Source organism: Saccostrea cucullata, unplaced genomic scaffold (assembly GCF_032062105.1).
Source record: "Saccostrea cucullata isolate Sc308-1 unplaced genomic scaffold, CSIRO_AGI_Scuc_v1 ctg3897, whole genome shotgun sequence".
NCBI lineage: Eukaryota > Metazoa > Mollusca > Bivalvia > Ostreida > Ostreidae > Saccostrea > Saccostrea cuccullata.
The window spans coordinates 12,933-22,736 of record NW_026933552.1 but is presented as its reverse complement, the minus strand read 5'-3'; the positions used below and the strand labels follow the sequence as shown (position 1 = coordinate 22,736).

At 33.0% G+C, this 9,804-nt stretch overlaps 1 protein-coding gene across 1 annotated transcript; it reads right to left on the bottom strand.

Annotated features, from left to right (window-relative positions):
• Positions 1–6,825: 6,825 nt before the first annotated feature.
• Positions 6,826–9,582, bottom strand: LOC134238615 (uncharacterized). Its single transcript, XM_062720743.1, has 5 exons — positions 9,121–9,582; positions 8,273–8,458; positions 7,901–8,105; positions 7,561–7,703; positions 6,826–7,448 (listed from the first exon to the last, which is right to left on the bottom strand). The coding sequence occupies exons 1-5, from the start codon at positions 9,461–9,463 to the stop codon at positions 6,826–6,828; spliced, it is 1,500 nt and encodes a 499-aa protein (XP_062576727.1). The 5' UTR covers positions 9,464–9,582.
• Between the last annotated feature and the right edge of the window lie 222 nt (positions 9,583–9,804).

The following is a 9,804-nucleotide window of genomic DNA, read 5'->3' as shown; positions in this document are numbered from 1 at the left end:
AAATAAATTCTATCAAAACATTGCTTGCATCCTGGGCAAAAAGAGATTTGACCCCAATAGGAAAGATAACAGTCAATAAAACCCTTGTTATTCCAAAATTTGTACACCTATTCTCAGCTCTTCCAAATCCATCAAAGGAATTACTTAATGAGATCAATAAAATTTTATTTCAATTGTTTTGGGCATATAGGGTGGAAAAAGTAAAAAGAAATACATTGATAGAAAAAATTGAAGAAAATGGACTAAACATGATCCATTTATCCTCCTTTATTTCATATATAAAACTTAAATGGGTCAAGTGAGTCCTTACAGACAACAGTGGAGCATGGCAGCAATTATTACCCTGTATTTTTAATCAAAAAAAAATTAACTTTGTTTTTTTATTTAACCAAAGAAAAACCTTCAGAATTTTGAATTATATAGGCAATGATTTTTGGAAAGATGTTATAAAAGCTCTTATAATTGTTAAAAAAGATTCTTTGAGTGCTACAGATTATTTATATACTGTTATTAGAAATTTTGTTGATATCAAAAAATGGAGTTTTTACAAGACTTGGGTGGAAAAAGGTATTAAAGTATTGAAAGACTTGTTGTCGGATGATGGAAAATATAGGTGTTTTAATAATGATGTTAAATAAATAGTTGGTACTAATAATTTTTTTAATTACTTTAATATTGTTTCAAGAGTACCAGCAAGAGTAAAAAGGGAAGTAATTGTTTATATGACAGAAAGAGGCAATCAACTTGCAGCACCAGAGAAATGTGTTATACAAAAAATGATGTCTGTGACAAGTATAAAATTTCTGTATAAAATTATAAAAGATAAGAATTTTGTGGCATCAGAATCCAAAAAGTTAAAATGGGAGATTTATTTAAATGAACCTATTACAGAAAAACACTGGGATTTTTTTTTGCTCAAAGGACACCAAAATAATTTACTTTCAATATAGAATTCTTATGGGCTTCCTTGCCACAAATTCTTTTCTTCACAAGATAAAAATTGCTGAAAATAATCTTTGCTCGTTCTGTAAAACAGATCCAGAAACATTGATTCATCTTTTTATGAGTGTAAACATGTAACTATTTTTTGTGAAAATTTTGAAAATTTGTATCAAGCATTTGAAAATGATTATGTAATTTCAAAACAAAAGGTGATGCTGGGTAATACTGAAGGAAGTTGTTTAGAAAATTTCCTCATCTTGTTAGGAAAAAAGTATTTGTATTACTTAAGAACTCAATGTACTATACCTAAATTTACAGAGGCTGTTAACATTTTTTAAGTATTACAGGAAAATTGAAAAATATTATGAGAGCAATTTTCATTGTAGAACTAAAATGTATAGTAAATTGGCACTGTTTGATTTGATTTGTCATACATAATTCCAATTATTGCTTAAGTTGTAATTATGAAAGCTGGTATTATGGGAAAGGTGCACAGAGTGTGAGGGTGTGTATTTTGTTTTCTTTTGTAAGTATAAACATTTTAAAAAATAAAGCATTAAAAAAAAACATTGCATTGGACAATATGTAGATGAATCGTGATATCAAAAATAACTAAACTGGACATCAAACCGTAGGAATCCTAATAAAACACTCTAAAGACTTTCATTTATTGGTAGATTGATTGATTTAACGTCCCTCTCCAGAATATTTCACTGATATGGATGTCACCATTGCCGGTCTGCAAATTTAGGCCTATGCTCGGCACTAAGGGCCTTTGAGCAGGGAGGGATCTTTATCGTGCCACACCTGCTGTGACCCGGGGCCTTGGTTTATACGGTCTCATCCGAAGAACCGCCCCATTTAGTCGCCTTTTACGACAAGCAAGGGGGTACTGAGGACCTTATTCTAACCCGGATCCCCACGGGGTCAAACAGAAGAGGAAGAACAAGGTAAGAATACCACAGAAGAGCCAGATATCAGCGACAAAGCCTTAGAAATTAACTTTATTGATTCATATACCTGTTCATTAACTCTTGTGATTATTTCATAATAGTTACAATTGTCTTACAAAACAATCTTGTCGTCAATTCCAGTGCAGAAAACTTTCACATTATAGAACTCCATTCTTTTAAAGCTTCTAAAGATGCCTTCAATTGTACAGCGACAAAAACTATCCTTGCCATTCCGAAGACAGAGAAATAGAAGACTGTGAATGCGAGGTACCTTATTTAAATTCACATATTGCTTTAATTGTGAAATTTAGATCCTTCTTTAGGATTTTTGTATCGTTAAATAGTTTGAATTTTTTATCTTTAATGGGTTCGGATACTTTTTTTTTACATTCAAAACAATTGTACCGTTTTTGAATATAATTATGTAAAATTTAAATTTGCTACATAATTAAATGCACTCATGTGAAAAGGCATCAAAGAACTATCGTTAACAGTTTTTAATATCTCCAAACATTGAAAAAAAATTATGAAAGCGATAACGAAGAATCCTCTCACAACCTGAAAAGAAAAAAGGGGCTCTGTAAAGCAAGAATGCTGTCAAAAAGAAAAGAATCTTATTGAATCTAACCCTTCTTCTTCTTCTTCGCCAAATCGTCACTCTAGCAGGGATTCTATAAAGTCAAACATTAGCCCTTCTAGAACAGAAAGGAAGCGTAACTACGTAAATAATTCTGGCGGAAGAAGCTAAAAACATATGCCAGTGGACAGAATTCAAAACGAAACTAAAGGCGTTTGATTATGTTCAGTTTCATTCACAATTTATACATACCTTGAATGTGTATCCAGGTATCATCCTTTTATTTAGCAATGGATATGATGTTAGCAGTGTTGTGTTTTGCAAAATGTACACCAGTTTCATTCTTTGTACATATATTGGCACAGTCAACATCTTTTTATTTTTTTTCCCCACAGTTATACATTCTTAATCGATGGAACTATTTCCATTTCTTCATTTCTACGGTAAAAGACTCCCCATACTTGTAATCTGTATCAGAAAAATAATAAAAACGAAAACAAATGAAAATCTTCTTGTTTATTCAACTAAACTGAAATATTTAATCCCTAAAAAATTCTAAAGGAATAAATACATGAATGTAAAGGGAGAGAAAATTTATAGTTATATATGCTTTGTTTACATAATTGTATAATTAATGCTTGGTTAACATAATTATATAATTAATAACGTAGCTTAATTACCTTGTAGATGAATCCAGTGTTCTCCAATATAAAATGTAATTGATATACTCTTGTTTCTCCCGAATAAGAGACTTTATTTAGATTGTCCTGGACAATTTTGCTTTCAAACTAGATATCATTGAGATGGTGACCATCTCAAAGGACATCGCTTTCAACAATGAACATGAAAATGTAAGGTTAAAGCAATATGAGCTGCATGTTTGACATTTTATTGAAAATTTGTAATCAACTAATTTAATGACAGAAAAATAAATTATTTATAAACTTCTGTTGCTCATATTTGCAATGGATTTTTTTTATTTATTAGCTTTGATTGAAGCAAAATTGAATTATTGTCATCCTGTATAATAATGATTTCTTATATAAAACTGTATATTCGTTTGTACAGAAATATTTCTTCTGAAACATTTTTAAACTTTATTTTGGGCTTATTGATCATAAAAGATTAAATTACATACAAATTGATCATAATGGCACATTTGACCATAAAAATAAAATTCTCAAAGATACAGTTCATATTGCTTTAAGTTTAAAAGGTTTATTTTGAAGAGGAACATTTGTGCACTACAGTGAAAGTAACTTAGTATGATTTCACAGATATTGCAATTTTAAAGGTATTTATATATCAAAGTTATCTTGTATTCTCAGTTATATACATTTACTAGAAAATTATTCACCAAACAAAGATTTTAAACATAGAGGCTAATTCTGACCATAACCTAGAAACTTTGACCAATTAAAGTCACTGAAAATCAATTGACCAGTGGCACTCTGTGAGTGAAATATGAGCCAGATGTGGCCAAGGAGAGAACATATGCTACAGACAAGAATTTTTCATATAAGTCTGCTATGACCTTGAACTTTGACCTAGAAACATGGTTCAAGGTCACTGCACACCAGTTACCCAGAGGCACTCTGTGGGTGAAGTATAAGCCAGATTGAGCCAAGGAGAGAAAAGATATACTCCGGAAAAGGATTTTTCATACAAGTCTGCTTTGACCTTGACCTTTGACCTTGAAACATGGTTCAAGGTCACTGCACATCGGTTACCCAGGGACACTCTTTGGGTGAAGTATGAGCCAGATTGGGCAAAGGGGAGATAAAAGATATGCCTCGAACAAGGATTTTTCACAAAAGTCTGCTTTGACCTTGACCTTTGACCTAGAAACATGGTTCAAGGTCACTGTACACTGGTTATCTAGAGGCACTCTTTGGGTGAAGTATGAGCTAGATTGGGCCAAGGAGAGAAAAGATCTGATTCGGACAAGGATTTTTCACACAAGTCTGCTATGACATTGACCTTTGACCTAGAAACATGGTTCAAGGTCACTGCACACTGATTACCCAGAGGCACTCTGTGGGTGAAGTATGAGCCAGATTGGGCAAAGGGGAGAGAAAATATGCTCCGGACAAGGATTTTTCATTTAAGTCTCCTATGACCTTTGACCTACAAACATGGTGTGAGGTCACTGCACACCTGTTACCCAAGGGCACTCTTTGGGTGAAGTATGAGCCAGATTGGGCCAAAGGGAGAGAAGATATGCTCCGGACAAGAGATCTTGGACGGACTGACGGACGGACAGTTCGACGGACGGACAGACTGATCACTATAGGGCACCCACGGAGCGGGGCCCTAATTAAAAGGCCACGTGGAAATCGATTTGGCAAACCGGTCGCAAAGAAGAAACTTAAATTAATGAAAATTAAAAGTAAGAAAAAAATTAATGAACATTAATAGGAAGAAAAGATAATCAAGGGGTAAATTATTGATAGTATATACTTGAATAAACATTATTAAAGAAGTAATCAGAGATTGACTTAATCTTACTGTTGGGAGAGTTAACAATTAAGTTTCCCGCCATTCATAGCGACATATTTACTTTTTACAAAATCATGAAAATGGCTAGTTCCGACTCTTCAAGGTTGATGATAGTTTTCCTGCTATTTAATGCTTATGTTGTATTTAAAAAAGATTATTGACTGAATGAGTTGTGTGACGAAGCAGGGATTTATGCTTGGAAAGGATATGGTTGATGTTTCAACGAACAAATTTCAACTCTGACATTTCCGAGGTTTTTTGACGACTCAAAACTAGGTCTGACTTGTTGGAATGTTAAACTGTTGGAGTTATGTCCAAGACACGATGAAGAATCGATATCGACAGAAATTTGTCATAATGTAAGACTTGGCTTACCTATGTGTACCTTTTATTTCGATATCGATTCGATATCGACACAACCTTGCAATTACTTTTTGTTATATGATATATATCATTTCTTGTTATATTTGTAAAACATTAAGTGACTTTTAATCTCTGTCGATATCGTCGATATCGACGATATCGAGTCGATATCGAAAGAAACTTTTAGTGTTACATTTGTGTTAGATTGGAAACTGTATTGTGACATCAAGTGACCTTATATATCTGTCGATATCGTCGATTTCGACGATATCGATTCGACATCGACTTATGCATAATATGCTTTTTTTAGAATGAGACCTTTAGTTTAAATATATGTCGATATCGACGATATCGACGATATCGATTCGATATCGACACAACCCTCGAAGTATTGTAATAGATAGCAAGTTTATTGTGACATCAAGTGGCTTTACATCTCTGTCGATATCGACGATATCGACTCGATATCGATCCAAACCCTTTACTTTTTGATTTAAGGAATAACTGTCTTATTTTTCGAATTTATGAAGTGATCAATGGTTTGGCTTGTGTGATAATTTGCATAAACGCCGAAGGCGTTTATGCATAAAATTATCACACAAGCCAATCCATTGATCATCTTCATGAATTTGAAAAATCTGACAGTTATTCCTTATATTTACATGCTTTGATTCCGCCAATCCACGGGCTCCAAGCCTGCTTCTCTCTAGGTGTTGTCCCGCCCTGCACGTTGTTTTTTGGAACTGCGCCAAAGAACATTCATGAGGAAATCAATTACATTTACATTTGGTAATTTTATCTCGGACAAAGACATTGGAAATGTAAATATTTGGTTAGGAACTTTAAAACTGCATTACTTATGTGACGACATCGTCGATATCGAGTCGATATCGACATAACCAAAAAAAATCTATTTTTAATCAGAACAATTAGCTTATTCCTGTGTTTTGATATCAACTATATAGATTCAATCTAGACACTACATTGGAAACATTTGTTCTGAAATGAATCCATAAATGCCAAAGACCAAAATTATAATTGAGAGGTTATTGAAGATAGATCGTTTTAGTTAACAACTCTTATTATAATCCTTATTTTCTTTTTACATATATATATAGCCCTTCGGGCTCGGTGAATATTGTACTCCTCAGATGGCTAAATCATTGTATTGACCTCAAAAACCAGCAATAATTGTATAATATATATATATATATATATATATATATATATATATATATATATATATATATATATATATATATATATATATATATATGGTAATTAGCTTATTATTAATTATTATTAATTATTATAATAAATCAATTTGCCCTGTAGAAAAGTAGTTCTCCATTTAAATTTGAGAGATAAATTGTATCTAAAAAATTCATGATTAAGTAATTTGTTGCATTTCTTAAAAGTTAAAAGTTTTATTTCAAATTAAAGATAGAAGACACTTTTCAATTCGAATGTTTTTAATTTTACTGAAATTTGTTACATGATTTTTTGTTTTTTGGATTGACACAAATAATTTTCAGTGTTCTCAAATTGAGATTGGTATTCTTCGAATTTAATACTGAATCTAAGCAATTTCTCTCCGAACTCCATTGCTTTTTCCAAATCAAAATCTGTGACGTTTGTTTTGTCGAAGACAACTGTGACTCTCCCACCTCCAACTGGCCGTTCGTTGTTTACACCGCCCAAACCCATGTCTGCTAGCTCCTTCATGTGTTGTTTAATTGTATCGGCGCTAGACCTAGAGCATCGTGCAACGTCTTGGCATCTAACAGCTTTACCGGGCCAGAGAAGGATTTTCTTCACCAGGGCTGTGTTCAGCAAGTCAGGTTTGCTGTCGTTTTCTTTACTATATCCAGCAAGAATTTTCTTCTGGTGCAGGAAATAGTCATTTAAAACAATGCTCTGTTTGGTGGCGGACTCAGATATAATCTTGTCCAGGGTCTTCTGTCGCAGATACTCATCCATTTTTCTTATGAAGTCCTCGTTGATCCTGTCCGAGTTTGCCTCATCAATTTCATGGAGAACAACTTGCGCTTTGGATATTGCCTCAATTATCATTGCCAATCTGTGGACTTGGCCTTTGGCTTTGCCAATCAGTCCTGTAAATTTTAAACAGTGTTTAAAATTCCTGATCTTCCCAATAACAATGTATTGTACGTACTGTATGTATATAATTATCATGTTTTTAATTACGACTTTAAAGAAAATTACCTGACAAGAATGTATCATTTTGATGGTTTGTTTTGAGGAAGGTTTGTTGATCATTGTAATACTGTTTGGCAATAGCTAGAGCTGGTGTTCCGTAGCTGTACAAACACGTTCCGACATTCATTTTCTCAACTGCATAGAACAACCTGAAATAAAATGAGAAAAAAAGGATAAACCCCTTGTGGATAAAATGGACAAATAGGCACATTGATATATGATTTCCATGGGTAATTTTATGCATCAGTTATACTAAAAAGGAAGTAGTGTGGTCTAAGTGAATATCAAGTAATAATGGATTACGGGTTGTATTACTACACGTAAAAGATATAATTTATAATAGTACTTTGCCAAGCTGGGTATGTCCTGTCTAATCTCCTGTTCTTCGTCTGCAAATGAGAAAACTGGTTCCGGCATGCACATAAGAAATCTGCTATACAGTCCATCGTTGTTGTCGGAAGTTTTTCTCTCCTCGTCCAGTCGTTTGCAGATTTCTCCTGGCTGCGACATTCCGGTCAAATTTAAGACAGGACAAGGAATTGCAGTGTTGCCTAATTAATAAATAAATGTCACACTGAAGCAGTTTTGAAGTATTTCAATTTCAAAACAAAATGTATGAGCTCGATGTAACAGATATATATTTCTTATATCATTATTATTATATTTCATAATCATTAAAATTATAATTATATAAGATATATTGCAATACTCTACATACTGTTGCATGTCTGCCGTTTTAGGGAACCACCATTGTATGCAGTAAGATAAATGGTTGTTTCGTAGTCAGACGCACTGCCGGATTTATACAATCCAAGACTTGTTTGCCAAGTTTTTAACTCGTCCCACATCATAATTTGCCTGTTTTCTTGTGTGAGTTGTTTCAAAAGTGATTCCACTGTTGCAGCTACAACACAAAATGTAAAGTTTATTTAATAATTTTTTCATATAATGCTATTATAAAAATAATAAGATTTGGAGATTATTACAATTTTTATATTCCTTCCTTATCAAAAACATTTCTGGATAATTTTTTTTTCTAAAATGGGCGTGCCCCTTTTCCCTTTTAGAAAAAAGTAAGTGAATACACGATCGATATGTTGTATTTGTAATTTTAAAAAAATAAAGTCAATTTAATTATGCCAATGTATTAGGAAACAGCTATATGTGTTTGTACCCCATCAATAAAACATTCGATGATCCCCCTTTGTATAGCTTGTCAATTTTTCATAGTTGATTGTGCCCTGCAACTGAAAGTGTATGCCATTGCCCCCCCCCCCCCCAACAAAAATGCATTTTATTGGTCTGGCATAAATGTTAATTAATGAGATCATTTTATTAGCTACTTTCCCCATTTACATTTGTACAAGCCGTTTATACATTGTTACGGTGTAATGTGTATTTATGTATAATTCATTTAGTGCGAATCCTTAAGGGAAATAAATAATTTACAACAAATATTTGATTCATATTCGCAAACAGATAATTCTTAGTTGTTTCAATTAAAATCACCTAAAATATGTCTTAAAAGAAGCTGGTTGTTGTCCTAAAGTTAGGCAAAAATCTTACATTGGTTAATTCGGGAGTTCTGAAAGGGTATCCCCTGTGCAGATTCCACTTCTTGAATGGCTCCCTTAATGATTTCTATGGCAGCAGATTTGTTGGTGCCGGTAAATCCTACTGTAGTGGAATAAATTATTGCCGGCTGCTTCCAGGTTCCCCAAGGACAAACTACAGATTTTCCAAGGAAATGTCCACAGGCAGCTAAGAATGGTGGAAGCAGAAACTCGGGCGGTATGCTATTAGCGGAAGAAATATTTTCCAACATATCTCCAGTTTTTTGATCGAAAACATCTCGAACGGATATCCTTTCTTCGTAGCATTGTTTAGATCTTGATTGGAATGAAAACATTACGTAGTCGGATGTTGTATTATGAATCACGGATGCTTTTAAAATTATAGACGCTAAAACGGTATTCACCTAACGTCAAACAGACGTTTGTTTTGTTTTGTTACTAATTAACGTCACTAGGTAACAACAGGTAACGTCATTAATCCGACGTTATTTGGCAGTATTTTAATTGCGGGAATTGTATTATTGAAATCTAAAGTAAGAGTGATACAGAAGGGGATGATTATGAAATAAATGTGTTTAACGAAAATGAATAAAACTTACAAATAATTATTGAATTACATTCAGAATATTTACATGTAATTATATTATTTTAATTGATTGATCTATTTAAATGTTCA

Coding starts and splice junctions, on each gene's coding strand:
- LOC134238615 (XM_062720743.1), bottom strand. CDS start 9,463: ATGTTTTCATTCCAATCAAGATCTAAACAATGCTACGAAGAAAGGATA. Junction 7,704..7,900: donor GACATACCCAGCTTGGCAAA/GTACTATTATAA, acceptor ATTTTATTTCAG/GTTGTTCTATGCAGTTGAGA. Junction 7,449..7,560: donor AAATGATACATTCTTGTCAG/GTAATTTTCTTT, acceptor TAAAATTTACAG/GACTGATTGGCAAAGCCAAA.